Source organism: Schistocerca gregaria, chromosome 4 (assembly GCF_023897955.1).
Source record: "Schistocerca gregaria isolate iqSchGreg1 chromosome 4, iqSchGreg1.2, whole genome shotgun sequence".
NCBI classification, from domain to species: domain Eukaryota; kingdom Metazoa; phylum Arthropoda; class Insecta; order Orthoptera; family Acrididae; genus Schistocerca; species Schistocerca gregaria.
Window position 1 is genome coordinate 292,334,395 of NC_064923.1, and position 18,296 is coordinate 292,352,690.

The following is an 18,296-nucleotide window of genomic DNA, read 5'->3' on the forward strand; positions in this document are numbered from 1 at the left end:
GTGGTGGTGGGAGGATGATGTATGGGACCGGTCTTTTGTCTAAGTCTATTACAGGGATATGAGCCATGAGGTAAGGCGTTGGGAGCAGGGGTTGTGTAGGTTCGTGGACAGCAGAATATGCTGTGGGAGGGCAGGGAAGAATAGTGGGCAGGACATTTCTCATTTCATGGCACATAGAGAGGTAGTCAAAACTCTGGCAGAGAATGTAATTCAGTTGCTCCAGTCCTGGGTGATATTGAGTTATAAGGGGAATGCTCCTCTGTGGCCAGGTGGTGGTGGGTGACTGGAAAGATAAGTCACCAGATATTTGTTTTTGTACATGGTTGGGAGGAAAATTACAGTCCGCAAAGGCCTCAGCAAGATCTTCAGTAAATTTCAAGAGGGACCGTTCATCACTGCAGATGTGATGCCCATGGGTGGCTAGGCTCTACGGAAGGGTCTTCTAAACTGCGCAAATGGGAACTCTCCATGCAATATATCCTATGTTCCTGTAACCATTCTGGCCTAAACCTTCTTTAGTCATTGTTCTCTATCTAGCCCCTTCCCTGTTCCAATTCCAGCACTGCACACAGTCATTTTACTTCTCTCAACTGCCCTCCGTGTAACCTCCCGATTGCACCTAGCTGCCCTACCCTCTCTCCATCTCGTCCCTGCACACTCCCCAGCAGCACTTCATCATCCCCCACACCTACCTATCCCTCCCTCCCCCTCTCTGCCCCAGCCAACTCTCTACCCCCCCCCCCCCCCCCCCCCTCCTAGTTACCTCTCCCATCATGCACTGCTGCTGCTCGGAGTCTGACTTCAGCTGCCAGAGACTGTAGTCCATTGTGTGTGGGTGTGAGTGTGTGTGTGTATTTTTGACAAAGGCCTTGCTGGCCAAAAGCTTATTTTGTGAGTTTTTTTGTTGTGTCTATCTGTGTCTCAGCATCTCTCCACTATATGGTGAGTAGCTACTATCCTTTTTATAGTATTGTTGAAAAGGAAATTAGTATACTGAAAGAAGGTTTGACTGCAGCATGTTCGGAATACGAAGACCACATGAAGAAATGAGAAATAGAGAAAAAACTGCCTAGATCATAGTGATCAGACCATAGACTATGTATTGTGTTCACGTTCATTTTCATGTGATCCATGTATGACTAGGAATACCAATAATAACAGGCTTGTTTCTTTGAACCATGACCATGACTCTAGAGCTTCAAACAAGAACTCCAGGAAAAATGTATGTATCACTAGCAGCTCTAACAGTAAAGAGCAACAGTGTCTGTTGTCCAAACCTAATATTCATCCAAAAATGATGCCAGCACTGGTCACAAACCCAAAGTTATCTATCAATACCTACCAAAACAAAACAGGAGTATAAACGGAATTTCATGGTAAACAAAAATCGTGTGGTCAAAAACTAAGGCCTCAATTTATCTTGATTTTTAAATGAAGATGCGCAGATTGAATGTTTAGGCTATGTTTACCCCCAAGTCAACACAGCTTCATACTAAATATTAACCAAAATGCTCCCAAGGCATGCACCTCTGACACCATGGTAATTGCAACAGTAGCAAACAATGTTGCCTGCGACAACTGTCAACTTCTAATAAAAACTTTAAAAACCAAATTACCATGCCTTCTATTGAAGAAAGGTTTTAGTGGCCGTGCTTTTCAGAGATGATCTTCCAAACTGGTCATGGATAAACACAAAAGTAACAAGCATAAATTTGTGAATCTACAAACTGTGTTCAAAATTTGCAAATATTACTATAATTAAAGCAAGGAAATTTCACAGAGACTTTTATATTTGAATTGGGTTTCACTTAAACAATCTTGGGAGATGACAAATCGCAAATTTCATATTAGAGACTGTAAAGAAAGAAAAAGCACTAAATGGCCCCATAATACCACTCAGTTATCGAGAGCCAAACATCAGTAAGAAAACATTGTAGACAAAAGACAAATACTACGTAAAACATACTGAAAATGCAAATGAGTGTAGCTCAAAAAATTTTTGTGGTCAATCCTCTTATCCAGGCAACCAATACGAAAGGAACCATAGGCAATAATGCAGTATGCAACTTCCACCATAAATGTAAGAGAAATAACTCTTCTGTGTGACACCACAATGTACAATCAATAACAAACAAGCTTGCAGATGCTGAACTTCTATGTACAACAGACTTAAAAAATGTAAATGTCATGTCCATTGCAGAACACTTGGTAAAGGGAGAACAGATTTCCTCAGTTAACATATCTGGCCATATATTAGCATCTCATTATTGCAGATAAAGTCAAAAAGGTGGAGGTGCCGCATATTTATAAAACAAATTATGTAAAATATAAAAGGTTTGACCAGTTTCTTTATTTAAATAAAGACAAGTATTTTGAACTAACTGCTTTTGAAATTCTAGAGACAAACATAATCATTGGATTCTTTTACTGCTCTGTGACAGGTATCGTATGTGTGTTCCTCAAAAATCTTGAAATACTGTTAAACAATCTCCAACAAAATAAAAAAGTACTGATTCTGTGTGGCGACTTTAATGTTGATTGTCTATCTCCAGGGCATGTGAGAGAATCCCAGTTGAACCTCATAAGCTCATTCAGTTTTAAAACTACATTTTCTCACCCCACAAGATGCAGAAATAACACCAAAACAACTCTAGACCAGATATTTGAAAAACTGTCACTACCGGGCTGTAGAACCGCTGGGTACAGGCTGCAGTGATCACAGTGCCTAAGTCCTCCACCTTACAAGTGTCCTTCCTCCAAGCTGCAACAAAAAATACACAGCTTAGATAAGAAGTTATAACCATGAGAATATTGAAAACATTCAACAATTCACTAGCAGCGGAAAAATGGAATGAGGTATACGAAGCAAACGATACAGACAGAAGAATGTAATGCTTCTTAAATACATTCCTGTATCACTTCAGTATTGTTTTCCCTCTCAAATTGAAATATATGAAATCAAAAGAATCCAAAACAACTGGTGTAAGGATTTCCTGAAGAAGGAAGAGGCGCCTGTTGAAGCACTTAAAAAATGAGTCTTCGCCCCAGAAAGATATATTAAGCAATAAGTCAAAATCCTTAAAAAAAAAGTTATATCACAAGCCAAACAAATGGCAAATGACAACCAAAATCCTTAAAAAAAAAAGTTATAGCGCAAGCCAAACAAATGGCAAATGACAACTATATGGCAGTATCCTCAAACAAAGTGAAGGCAGTGTGGAGTATCATAAGAAATGAAACAAACCAACTGCCTCGTGAACATGAAGATACAACACTGACCCTCAATAATCCAGATTTACTAATCCACAAGAACTTGCAAATATTTTCAACAATTACTATGGAAGTACTGTAAAGCAACTACTACAAAGTATTAACTGTTTCACTCCCACACCCAGTAGACAAAACAAAATAAAAACTCAATTTTGTCAGCAGTAGTTTCCCTGAAGTATATAGAGCCTATAAAATTAACAACTAAGGGCCTTAAAACCAAACTATCATCTGGAATCTATGACATTCTAGATTTCATCTTAAAGAACTGCATAAATAATATAGCTGTCCCCCTCTCTAATGTGTACAACTCATCGCTGATGACAGGTACATTTCCTAATTCTATGAACGTGGCAAAAGTTGTCGTAATCTTTAAGAAAGGTGGGACAAATAATGTGGAAAACCACAGACCTATATCATTGTTACCTGTTTTTGGTAAACTTATGGAGAGACTATTCTATCAAAGACTAATAAACTTTCTGGAAAAGAACCAAATCGTCTCAGATGCCCAGCATGACTTCAGTGATAATAAATCTACAACAATGGGTATATATGAGCATCTTAGATGTTCTATACAGAAAACAAAACATAGTTGGGATCTTCCTAGATTTGTCAAAGGCATTTGACATCATAGACCATAATATTCTACTTGACAAACTGAAGTTGTGTGACATCAGAGACTTCCATCTGAACTACTTCACACAGGAAACAAAAAGTAGCAGTAACTTACATTGATCATCGATATATTGAAACTTACTACTCTGACTATGGAAATATGGCACGAGGTGTGTCCTGAGGTTCAATACTTTGACCAATTCTGTTCCTTCTTTATGTTAATGACTTACTGTTGAACATCAATGCCACTAACAGTTCACTCTTTGCAGATGACACCAGTCTCCTCCTTCTACATCTACATCTACATGACTACTCTACAATTCACATTTAAGTGCTTGGCAGAGGGTTCATCGAACCACAATCATACTATCTCTCTACTATTCCACTCCCTAACAGCGCGCGGGAAAAACGAACACCTAAACCTTTCTGTTCGAGCTCTGATTTCTCTTATTTTATTTTGATAATCATTCCTACCTATGTAGGTTGGGCTCAACAAAATATTTTCGCATTCGGAAGAGAAAGTTGATGACTGAAATTTCGTAAAAAGATCTCGCCGCGAAGAAAAACGTCTTTGCTGTAATGACTTCCATCCCAATTCGCGTATCATATCTGCCACACTCTCTCCCCTATTACGTGATAATACAAAACGAGCTGCCCTTTTTTGCACCCTTTCAATGTCCTCCGTCAATCCCACCTGGTAAGGATCCCACACCGCGCAGCAATATTCTAACAGAGGACGAATGAGTGTAGTGTAAACTGTCTCTTTAGTGGACTTGTTGCATTTCTAAGTGTCCTGCCAATGGCTTTGGCTCTCCTTCCCCACAATATTATCTATGTGGTCTTTCCAACTGAAGTTGTTTGTAATTTTAACACCCAGGTACTTAGTTGAATTGACAGCCTTGAGAATTGTACTATTTATCGAGTAATCGAATTCCATCGGATTTCTTTTGGAACTCGTGTGGATCACCTCACACTTTTCGTTAATTAAGTGTCAGCTGCCACCTGCCACACCATACAGCAATCTTTTCTAAATCGCTTTGCAACTAATACTGGTCTTCGGATGACCTTACTAGACGGTAAATTACAGCATCATCTGTGAACAACCCAAGAGAACTGCTCAGAGTGTCACCCAGGTCATTTATATAGATCAGGAACAGCAGAAGTCCCAGGACACTTCCCTGGGGAACACCTGATATCACTTATGTTTTACTCAATGATTTGCCGTCTATTACTATGAACTGCGACCTTCCTGACAGGAAATCACAAATCCAGTCACACAACTGAGACGATACCCCACAGGCCCGCAGCTTGATTAGAAGTTGCTTGTGAGGAACGGTGTCAAAGCTTTCCGGAAATCTAGAAATACGGAATCAACTTGAGATCCCCTGTCGATAGCGGCCATTACTTCGTGCGAATAAAGAGCTAGCTACGTTGCACAAGAGCGATGTTTTCTGAAGGCATGCTGATTACGTATCAGTAGATCGTTCCCTTTGAGATGATTCATAATGTTTGAATACAGTATATGCTCCAAAACCCTACTGAAAACAGACGTCAATGATATAGGTCTGTAGTTAGATGGATTACTCCTACTACCCTTCTTAAACACTGGTGCAATCTGCGCAATTTTCCAATCTGTAGGTACAGATCTATCGGTGAAATTGCCATGAGCTGCAAGAGGCCATAACTAAAAGTGCAGTGAGCTGCGTGATTGGCTCGACAGAAGTAATCTGATAGTCAGTACAAAGAAAACCACCTTCCTAAACTTCCACCTGAGACCCACAAAATTGATGCCAGATGTGGAACTACATGGCCCTGTAATATCCGCCACATCAGAATCGAAATTTTTAGCCCTGTGGATCCAGGACAACTTCAAGTGGGAAACACACATCTGCAAAACGAATAGTAAGGTGAACCAATTGTGCTACACATTATTTATCCTCACATACTACACAAACACAGAGAAAATCCACAATTTTGTAGTGTAATTCAGTATGGTATCATATTCTGGGGAGAATCCACACATAGCAAAGACATTCTCCTCACCCAGAAGAGAGCTGTGAGAATAATGAACAGGGCAAAGCTAACTGACAGCTGCAGACCTCTCTTACAAAGTTTACTAATTCTTACTGTTGGCCGTCTCTACATATGAGAAAGATTTAACTTTGTAAAAAGTAATATTACTAAATTCAACAAAAATGTGAATATTCATGATCATGATACAAGACAAACAACAAAACTTCATGTTTAAAATATGGGTACCTCCACCTTCAGAAACTCTCCATTTAACCAAGGCATCTGAGTCAGTCACTAAAAATAAGGAACAGGAAGTCTATTCCTTTGTTTAACAAGACTCTGGAAACTTCACATAGTATCTGAATTTTTGGTCCATATGTGTGAAAAGATACACGAAATCAACTGCGAGATTGAATTTTGTGCAAGAAGTAAACAATAATGTAAAATATAGGTAAAATAGTTTTGCATTTACACCATCTAAAAATAAGGGAATTGTGTGCTCTATTTTAATTTTGCCAAACAGGCATGTGTTTTGTTTATATATGAGAAAGAACTGGAACTAAAATAATTAATAACTATGTAAAATCTTGTTTGTACATTCACATCACACACCTCCATATCATCAAACCATCACACCATGCTATGAATTGTCCAGTATCAGTTATATGTTTGTGCATCACCATGTGCATGTCTTGTACAAAAATGATTCAAAGAACTAATAAATAAACATTTCCTTTACAAGTACTATTTTCCTACATGGTCTCCATCATATTCAGTGGCCTTACACCAGAGCTTGTGTAAGAACATGTATTCCTGATGGCAAAAGCTCATGTCCTGTGCTCATTGCCATATTTTCACTATGTGAATTATGCTTTAATTGTCTTCAAAGTGTGTCCCACATAAAGAATCCAGAGGTGGCCCAAACAGCTTGAAGTCATTCCAGTGACTGCTTTTTTGTTTCTGATGCATGCAGGTTCCGTCTCCTGCATCTGTCTGTGATAGAAATGCCCTCTGCACTTATCCCAAACTACTCCAATACATCAGACGAAATGGTTTTTCTTTGAATCATGTGGCCTGTTGCGAGTTCTCGTGTAACTCATCTTGAGCACTCCTTTCAGTACCCAAGGATTTAAATCATTGCACATTCACAACCAATGCTTGCTGATAGTTGTAGAGTCAATTGCTGAATTATGATGCACCTGTCTGCACAGGTAATGACTCTTGCACAATTCATTATGTCAGGAACAGTGGCTGTGACAATGTCCTAATTGTGACCAATCATGAAGTTCAGTTTCTGTATTTCCTGATGGCCTAACTCTCTTTTCCACCTATCATACAACAGTGCTCCTATCAACTGTACCATTTCCTAGAAAGATAAGGTTTTCACATTTGGTACTCCAGTTGCTATGTGTTTGTTCAACAGTTGTAATTTTTGTTATGAAGTTCAAATTTTGAGCTTATGCCTGACTTTACAAATGGAATTTCTCAGCTGTGATTGTAATTTGTGGGCCATTTCGCATGCACTTGCACCGTGTCATAAGATACACTGTGTGATCAAAAGTTTCCAGACATCTTTTAGTGGTCATAATATGGGGTGTGTCTACCCTTGGTCTTTATGATGAATTGAACTCCATCTAAGGCAACACTTTCAGTAATGTGTCTAAATGTACGTGAATGACTAGCCACTCCTCGTTCGTAGAGCCAAAATCAGAGAAGGCAGTGATGTTGTTGGGTGCTGAGGTCTGGAGCATTGCAAAGGTATTCCATTGGGTTCCAGTCAGGACTCTGTGAGGCCAGCCTATTTCAGGAATATTATTGTCCGTGAACCATTGCCGCACAGCTCCTACTTTATGAAAGGGTGCATTGTCGTGCTGATACAATCAATCATTGTATCTGAATTGTTTCTCTAATGTATGCAATGCACAGTGCTGTAAAATGTCTTCATATTCTTTTGCATTTATCATTTTCATATGCAAAATAATGGCGGTGCACCCTGACGGTGAAAAACACACCCATACTGTAATACAACCTCTTCTGTACTGCACTGTTGGCACTACACATGATGGCAGGTAACACACTCCAGGTATTTGCCAAACCCAAACCTTACCATCAGATTGGCACTGGGTATAGCATGATTGATGAATTCATATTACTCATTTCCAGTTACCCACTGTCAAGTGGTGTTGCTCTTTACACCACTTTAAGCATGGCTTAACACTGACTGCAGAAATGTGTGGTTTATGAGGAACTGCTCAGCCATCTTACCCAATCTCTTTAACTCCCCACGCATAGTCAGTGTGCCAGCTGGAATGCTGGTAACACTTTGGAACACACGAGTGATTCCTTCTGCTGATTATATTTTACTTTTTAGAACCAGCCTCTGCAACACCCAAGAGTCCCTGTCTGTCAGTACATGAAGCCTGTATGGTGTTGTTTTAGCTGTGGTTGTTCCTTCACAATCACACCACCAACAGTCAGCTTGGTCAGCTTTAAAATGGTTGAAATGTAGCATATGGATTTGTTACTCCACATTTGAAGTCACTGAGTTCTCCTGACCAACCTTCTGGTTTTACTACTTCTCTGCTGATAAGACGATATTCCCTGCTCTTTTTGTACTGGTGGGTCTGCCAATTGTGACATATAGTGGTAAGTTCAGCAATAGATAGAGGTATCAGGCTACTTTTGATCAGATAGTGTAGGTTCACTACAGAAAGTTGTCGTGTAGAAAATATACCTCACTCTAATAGAAAAAATCAAACAATGCAAAATCCAGTATGGAATGTAACAATATTAGAGAAGAAAAGTTGCTAATCACCATGCTATTTAGAAGGTCACAGATAGGCACAACAAAAAGATTATCACAATTCACAATTATAGCTTTCGGCCTTTAACGCCTTTGTCAACAACTCTCTCTCTCTCTCTCTCTCTCTCTCTCTCTCTCTCTCTCTCTCTCTCTCACACACACACACATACACACACACACACACACACACACACACGCAAGCACACGGTGGTTTCAGCTGCCTGAGACTGAAAAACTTATCTTAAATGGAAAGAAGACATTTTAACTTTAGTATTCACGAAGAGATTTATGTTCCTTACGACAAAGTGCAATGTTTACAGGTTTGCACAGTGCAGAGAGAGAGCCAACAAATCAGTTTAAATGATGCGACACAGTTCTGTGACAGCTACAGGTACCAAGTTTTAGTTAACAACTGGACCATTCTGACATTAAATGTTTTCTTGGTTAAAAATATACGGCATCTGTCTGTACATGGTGTGTGAACAGTGTACTGTGCTAGTAACAATGCTCTTGTATGTATTGATTTTTTGAGCTTTTTGTGTCATTTTGCGTCATTTAATGGAATAAAATGGCCTTTATGACAGAAAGGTGAGGCCACAATAAAACAGTATAAGTTGTGAAATTGTTATTTTGATTTAAATCCTCAATTTTGATTTGCTAAATTACTGCAAACAGCTTCAAAAAATCAATAGTTATTTTCTTGTCAAAAGTAAGTTGCTTTTTTCCTTATGACGTTGCAGTTGATGGGATCATAACCTAAAAGCATTTTAAGAGGATGTTCACGTTTTCAATTTCTGTGTCTCCTATCCCTAGAAGACATGGGGTCATCTCATATTGTGAATGTGTGCAGTAAAGCCTGTGCTGACTAATAACCAGTTCTTCATGTGTGGTCTTGGAAGTGAAAGATGTAAAGTAGTTCTGGGATGACAAGTGATACACTCTAAGTTATTAAACTTATCATTGTACATAGCTTGCTCAGCCTTCCTTTGTTGCAGAAAGACTGCAGTGCTGTGTGAGATGGACTAATATAAAAGAAAAAGTATTTGCAGAAGCATGTCACCAGCTAACCATTTATGTATCTTCGTAGTTATTGTTGATCACTGCAGCACAGCACATTTGTAAACTCATTTTTCATACTTGACATTTCCAATAAAATCATGGCAGACACACCACCAGAAGAATCTGCCAGTAACTAAGACCTGGGTAAAGTTAGGCAGTTGCTGGAGCTTCATGATGAAATTACATCAGTGAAGGGAAATAAATTTATCATCTGACATGTATTGTGGTGGATATAACTCAGCACACTGAAGTGTTTATGCAAGTGATTTGAGAATGCAGTGTGAACAGACCACACTCAGTTTAACGAATTGCTGCTACAGTGAACACTTGTAGCCACCAAGCTTATTGAAGGATTGGCTGCAGTTGGAAGTGACAGAGTCCCAACATATATAACAGAAATATGTGAATAATTTTTCAAATTTGTCTTCTAGGTCAGAGACAGGGGAAGAAATGTTAACTTTGTTAATAATGTTCCTGAAAATTTGTATAATTAAGAACTGGTGCCTCCTATTAAAAAGAATGGCGTCTGAATAATACGAGGTAAAAATATACTGATGAGCCATAACATATGACCACCTTCTAAATAGCATGTTTCTCCACCTTCGATATCAGTTACAGCAATGATCCTATGTGACATGAATTTGGCAAGTCAGTGGTAGGTTTCCATAAGTATGTGCCATCAGATGTTTATGCGCCTATCCCACAGTTCTCTTAAATTACAGCTCAGTGATTTGGGGTCTCAGAACTGGTGGCTGATAGTATCCCAGATGTGTTCCATCAGATACACACGACAGGTGAATTTGGCAGCTATGACACAACGTGAGTTCACTATCAGGCTCCTGAAACCAATGATGCATGATTCTGTCATTGTGGGATGGGACATTATTTGCTGGAAAATGCCATCTCAATTTGGGAAGACAGAGCATGAGGGGATGCTGTTAGTCTGCAGTAATGTTCACCTAGGCCACCGCTGTCATTGTGACTTCAATTACTACAACAGGACCCACGGAAGTCCTTATGAATGTCTCCAACAGCATAATAATGTTCGTTCAAACTGTGTCCGCGGTGCGGTGCCTGTTTAGAGCAACCGCACACCTGGATGATGGGTGTATCCGGACATGACTATTGAACTAGTGTAAGGAGCACCATGTCATCCAGTCAGGTGACACATTTCCATTGATCCATGATCTAATCTCAGTCAATGTGTGCCCGCTGCAAGTGTTATTGACAGTGTCACTTGGTCAACATGATAACACACAGAGGTGTTAAAATTTACAAAAGATAACTGTTTGTATGAACTGACAGTCACGATGAGAGTCACCTGCTACCCAGATGTTGCTTAGTGTAGAAATTTTGCTACATCTTTGGGAGTGTTTCAAGTATCTGATGTAAATTCCTCCATCATGATGTATAGGTAACTGAATTGTGAGTTGCTATTTAGGTTCCTGAAAATTAAGTAGCATTTGTAGAAGAAGAGAGAAACATTCTTGCCAAATCACTGCATTTGCTTGTTACATTGTTCATTGATGTTGAAGGCAAGGAGTAAAAAAATCTTAATCCTTCTTCTAACAAAAAAGGCAAATAGCAAAACCATGCATAAAGAAAGAGACATCAATGATAATCATTGATGGTATAACTGATCTTGTTAGCAATGATGTATATCTTTGCCGAAAGTTAAATAGTCTTTAGTAAATTCTGTCCACCATCTTTTCACATCACAAGAGTAGAAGCACTTCTGTGGAGTAGAAGTTGTCACAAAGAAGCCTTTTCATTTTGTTTTCAAATTTTAATTTTAGTGTCTGTCAGGTATTTTATATCATTTGGTAGGTGCTCAGTAATTTTTGTCGCATCATTGTACACCTCATTTTTGCCAATAGAAACCTTAATGTGGACTAATTAACATAATTTTTTCCTCTGATATTGTTATTGCAGACATCACCATTCTTCTTAAACTGCAGTGGATTATTTACAATGAACTTCATGGGGGAATAAATATACTTTGAAGTGTAGTCAGGATGCCTTACTTCTTAAAGAGACATCTATGAGATTATTTTATGTGTGCAGCACATAACATTCTTACAGCATGTTTTGGAGTAATGAAGACTTTCTTTTGTAAAGATGAGTTACCCCAGTGAATTATTCCATATTACATTATTCAATAAAAATAGTCAAAATATGTCAACTAACTGACTTGAATTTCACCAAGGTTCACAATGATTACAAATGTAAATGTGGCTGAAGTAAATTCTTTCAGGAGTTCCAAAATATGCGTTTTCCAGCTTAAATTCTCATCAATACAGACTCCCAAAATTTTTGAAGTTTCCACCATAGTCATTATTTCCTCACTGTGTGTTCTGCTTACCGTTATTGTAGACCTATAGCTGTATAGAATTGTATATTTTGTTTCTTTTTGGAATTTGGAGTGAAACCTTTAGCAGAAAACAATTCAGTAATACTTTTTAAGAACATTATTTACCATTTCTTGTACTGCTGCATGTATGTTTGAATTGATTACCATAGTGGTTTCATGTTAAAAAAATCAGCTAATTGTGCTATCTTAAATAAGAGATCATTTACGTATATGAGAAACAATAGTGGACCTAAGATTAAGCTTTGTGAGACCATATGAGTGAGTCAGAGTTATGTAATCATTATTTACATATTTACTCACTCAGTAGCAAACTCTTAACTTTGTAGAGGAAACCATAATGACTTTGAAGCTTGAGTTCAGACATATCACTGAAAAGACATGCAGGTGATAAAAAGGAAAGCAAGGATATGCATAGTTAATTGCAGTATTAGGAAATTGCATTACAGATTCAGAGAGAAATCATAGCTGGATAACAGTCAGAGCAAGGCAACTAAAATTATCATATAAAGAGTTTTTATACTGTTTGAATTTGGTTCCCAGCTTGAATACTGTTGGTCAGTTGTCATAAAAGATACATTTTCTTTTTTTTTTTTTTCTGTCATAAGTGAAGCATATTGAGATCTTTTTTTTCAGGCACTGCAGTCGTCTAGTACCAGATAAGAACAAATTGGTCAGCTTCTTGTAATACATGGCATTTCCCAAAGTAATGATAAACCTAACTGAATATGTTTGTTTTGGTGAGAAATGTCTAATCAGTTAAGTTGCATTTCAGCAACTGTTCGTGATCTAGGGTTGAAACTGATCAAGGGAGCATTTGTTACAATTGAGGAGCTTGTATTGAAAAGATGCATGTCTTTCATTGAATAAGTGCAGTTCAGAATTGTAGCAAAGTAAATATAATCAAGGGTAACACTTATAAAATTAGGAAAGATGTGAAGCAGAGTGATCACTTTTCCTTTACACTGGTCATTCATTTTATAACTGTTCACTTGTTGCACAGAGTTTGTATTGGTATTTGTTGACGAAGAGATGATTCAGCACTTTTATTCCAGACTAAATCACATCACATTTTGACAGTCAATTGAAGCAATAAATGAACTGAGATTTTATCATCCTCAGACAAGGGCTAAAACATATGTACAATAAGTGGACATTAAATTGTGTATCTTAATTGAAATGTATATGTACATGACATAGTCACATTACATTTTTGACATGTTTCCTTTCCAGGATCAATATTTTGATACTTACACTGTACAATCTTCAGCAGAGGTCAGGAGAAGTCAGTTTGCGAGGATATTTTCATTGGAAAGTACACATATGTGCTTTTATCCATAAACACTGGGATACATTGTTTGGCCAACATTATTTGTAAGTATGTTTTACTGTTGGACATATGTAGTTTCAACAATATCTTTTCCATATTGTTCAGTTTACTATATGAAGTGACCTTTGGTATAACTAGATGTCCACTATCATTTTATAGAGATCAAAGGTATACCACAACCACCACCGCCACCGCCACTTCCCTTGATCAGATATGCAAGGTCCCGTGTAAAACCCTATTCATCACAATCAACCCTATTCCTCATAATTTTTATATGCCTTTGCCACAACATTATGGAGAGTTTTAGGGAAACCAATATCAATTTTATGGTGTCCAGGCTAAGAGTCAGATTATTCAGAGGATGTGCCAGAAAATATGGAACCATCTTCATTGCAGCAAGCTCACCCTCACCATCAGTGGTGGCACAGCCCCCTGCAGTGGTTAGAACATGTGCAAGACAAACATTTTGGGGTAAATGAATACCACAGATTAGATGCCTCACTTCTTTGTTACTCTAACATGTAAGTGGATTCAATTTTTTTGCTTTAATGTCATTCCGTGTAATCCAGTTTCCCTATTTTCAGAGATCTACTAATCAGTAATTAGTTAACCTACAGACCTCAACTTTTTTTAGGCTATTAAGTTGATATAATGTATAAAAAGTATGATACATCATTCAGATTTTCTTATGTAAAATGAAAAACTCACTTTTTCCATGCTGTGCTTTTAATTTGTGAATTGTTTAAAAAAATCATAACTTCGTATATGGAAACGGAGTTGTGTCATGAGAGGCAGTGTGAAAGGCACACAGCTACAGTAACAGAGGTCTTACCTCAGTAGACTATTTGCTGAGTGGAAGACAATCTAGGCTACCTGTAGACCTCCAACTATGCTGGCCAGCAAGCTGTAAGTGGTACAGAGTACAGAACTCGGTGTGGATGATTACTGAACCCTTTACTGTATAACTTCAGAAGGTTCCTCTGGCCACTAACTCTCGACCCAACTACTCAGTAAAGACACATCTGTAGCTCTAAGAAGACATCTCAGTAGCAGCGACTGGCACCGAGGCTAGTTGAAAATAACTAAGTCCAGCTTACGTCGCCTTGTGATGTGGAGACGGTATCTGCCGGTGGCTGTGGTACCATCTCCTCCTTAGGTACTGATGAACCCCTATTTATATGGCTTGTGTGGCTACTTCCCGAACTTTATGAGCCACTGGTCACATACACAGTACTCTTCCATGATCATATTTATGGTTAGGTCTTGCAGCTCTGTCCTGCTGCCAGTTTTGGCTTCAGCCAGTCATGTAATTAAGAATGTACTCTCCCCTGTTTGTCACCAGGTGCATGAGGCCATCTTGCATTGCTATCTCGTTCAAATACTGTGCCAATGTTTCTGGGTTCCCTGGACCAGCCACAGTGGAACAACTCCTAACTTTTTCATTCAAGTATATGGCCCGCAGAAATGTGGTTTGCAGCAACAGTACAGACATCAGCTTGAACACTATAACTCTTCAACCCTGGTATTAAGTATAAGTAACAATGAAAAGCATTTCAAATTGTAATTACTGTTTCTTATCTTCACTTAAAGATGTCTCCATCATAAAAAATATCAAATTTGATGAACTTCAAAGTCCTGGGAGGGGTATGTAGACAGTTGAGTCCCAACGTGATTTTTGCTGATATGATTACACACCTGGTAGCAATCTTAAGTACATAGAATAATAAACACGTCTAGTAGCAATCTTAGGTGCAAAGAATAATATCCTAACTTACTTTTTTCTGTGTGAAAAAATAAAATAAAAATGCCACTTACATACAACCGACATTGGCCACAACAGTGATTTGGTTAATAAAAACCATGTATATTCCTTGAAACATTGTTCCTAAAGTATTTGTGGTTGACCTGTAGGTCAGATTGTAAACAGGTATGAGTGAAAATAATTATCAATCTTTTTCCTTAAACGGTATGTTGTACTTCACTGTTAAATGTCTTTTTCAGTGTAAAGAGTTATAAGAGACAGCTTCGGTGCACAAATGTGGTGATGTTTCCTTTTTCCGCCACTGTAAATAAACATGACAACTTTAACAAAACAAAATAAAAGAAAAGATTCAAGCAATAATGAGAGATATTAATAACTTGTTACATACATACCAGTATATATAGATACAAAAATTCTGCACAAAAAACAATTTGATAAACAAATCAGATATAAAGAAACAAACTGTATATTTAAAACTCTTCCACTATTCATTTAACTTTGTTTACCTATCATGCAAAATTATTCCTGGAACATGTAACCAACCAGCCAATAGTGAAACTAGTAGGTCTCTGAAAATAGGGAAATTGGTGCCTGGCTAGTGACTGGGTTCACACTCTTGAGCCTTCAAACTGAATTTACCAAAAATGGTTAGTGTTGGAACAGTGCTATTTGGCAGATTTACTATTAAAACACGTAGGTATCCATGTAGCAAATACAGCTAAATTCTGAAATGGACACCTTAGCATCCACCAAAATTTCTGAGTTTATACGGAATGAACCTTTCGGTATATTAATAATGACTACATATTGTGCTCAGTAATCTCCAAATAGGTCTCAGCCAAATACATTTCGAAGAACATATCTCTCCAGGAACGACCCCCCCCTCCCCCTCTCTGTCGCCAAGTTTTTCTCTCGCAAATTTTTGCTGTGTCGCTCAATCCAGAGGTAAGATGGATTGAATCCTGATGGTGGAAAAAATTTTCACTGCCAGTATTTGGCCGGCAGTGGGAGGAGGTGTGGTGGTGTAAAGTTCCTGATCACCAAACTTTGCGCCAATGTTCTGGTTTAAATATCAAACCTTTCCACAGTTTCTCATAAAGAGACAGGGACATTAAGCACTTGGTGACCTCCTTGGTGCTGTTCGCGAGGAGTAGGCTATGTGCCGGCACCGGGTTTCACCCTCTCCCTTCTATCATGGTCGTTGTCGTCGTCATTATCCTCATCACCACCATCGTACGACGACAACACTAGACCATACACACACACACACACACACACACACACACACGTGCGTACTACTATAATTATTGTGATGGAGCGTGTTTTAAATAAATTTAAAAAAATCCTCACCAGGCATTTCAGACTAGTACTCCTTAAGATTGATGGGGGAACAAACATATGAAAATTTTAGTGTGGCACCATGTGTGGCGATAATTGAAATATAGAACACAGAATCTGAAGCTGTCAGAGATCCACTGAGAACCAGACTGTGCTTCCACAATCAGTTGCCCTTTGGCCTGCTTCATGAAACGTGAGTAATAGAAAACATAGGTTTTTTGGGGCCATTTTTAAACTAATACGCATCATACCTATCGGTGCTTTGCAGAATTATGTTGTCAATATGTGGTCCACCATAGTCAGATCTCCCATTTGCACCTTGCCTACGATCATGATCTTGAAGGAATTTGAATGATTGTGACAGACAGTAGTCCACAATTTTCATCTTTTTTGTTCCCTGCAGTTTTGTGAACCCAACAGCATCCAGCACTTTCCATCAACCTCATTCCATCCCCAGTTGATAGCTGAGATTGAGCTGTTGCTTGAAGGAGCATTCACAGAAGATAATGAAAGAAATGACAATGGAGGAGGGGCTTTTGCTTTATCCGAGTATGTACTAGACCACATATGTAATAAATGCAGCCCTGTCAAGATGCTCCATGGGTGCCCCACCAAATTCTCTTGCATCTTCTGCAGCTGACACCCTATGCCAGTGTCGCTTCACACACCTGTGAGATGCTCTGACAGCATGACAGTGAGAATGCAAACCTGTAGTCAATATATGGGTTGGATACCAGACATGGTGGCTTGCATACGCGTAAACCACTTGATCACAATAGAAACTGACAATGGACAACTAATACAAAGTGTGTTCAAAAAATTCTGTAACATTCGCAATTTCACACCAATGGTCTGTGGAGCGAAATGCAGTTGACATCCCTGCATATGCCTGTGTTTAATGTGTAACTATCGGAAGTTTCATTGTTGTATGCCTGTTAGTTATTTTTCAGTGCTGTATTGTGTAGAACATTGTGTCTGTCGCACAGTTTGTGAATTTCAAGATGGCAGAGTTAGAGAAGAAGACATTTGCATTAAATTATGTATGAAACTTTTACAGAGGCACACCAGTTGATGTAGAAAGCCTACGGTGATGAGTGCTTAAGCTGAACTCAGTGTTACAAATGGTTCATATGGTTTAAAAATGGCCGGACGGAAGCTAAAGATAATCCTCGTTTAGGTTGCCCTTCAACGTCTGCTGATGACGCTCATGCCAGAAAAGTCAATGAAATTGTGAATGCCAATCTAAGACTTACTGTCTGAGAGGTTACAGAAGAATGTAACATTTCAGTTGGATCATGTCATGAAATTCTGACACAAAATCTTGGAATGCATCATGTTGCCACCAAGTTTGTCCCACGGCTTATGAGTCAAGACCAGAAACACCTTCACTTTGCCATCTGTGAAGAGCTCTTGGAGTGTACAAATGAGAATGAGATGTTCCTTAAGAGAATCGTAACTGGTCAAGAGGTGTGGGTCTATGTTTATGATGTTGAGACCAAGGTTAAATTTTCATAATGGGTCGGAAACATTACCAAGATCTAAAGCAGCTCATCAGGTCAGGTCAGATGTCAGCGCCATGCTGATAGTTTACTTTGAGAGATATGTTGCGATGCCTGCAAGAAAATGTGTGAAGGAAACATCCTGAAATGTGTTGAGACAATTCATGGCTCTTGCACCAAGAGGCATGTGCGCATTCGTCCCTGTTGGTGCGTGACCGTTGCATAAAAAATGAAATCACTGT

General features: G+C 38.6%; 1 protein-coding gene across 6 annotated transcripts in view; it reads left to right on the forward strand.

Moving 5' to 3' along the window:
* The window catches only part of LOC126267418 (cysteine-rich protein 2-binding protein-like), a 173,990-nt gene that overhangs the window by 37,824 nt on the left and 117,870 nt on the right, over window positions 1–18,296 (forward strand). For all 6 annotated transcript variants that reach the window (XM_049972652.1, XM_049972654.1, XM_049972655.1 and 3 more), the window contains one exon: window positions 13,359–13,499. In XM_049972652.1, the coding sequence (XP_049828609.1) occupies window positions 13,359–13,499 (141 nt within the window). The remainder of the gene's footprint in view (window positions 1–13,358; window positions 13,500–18,296) is intronic.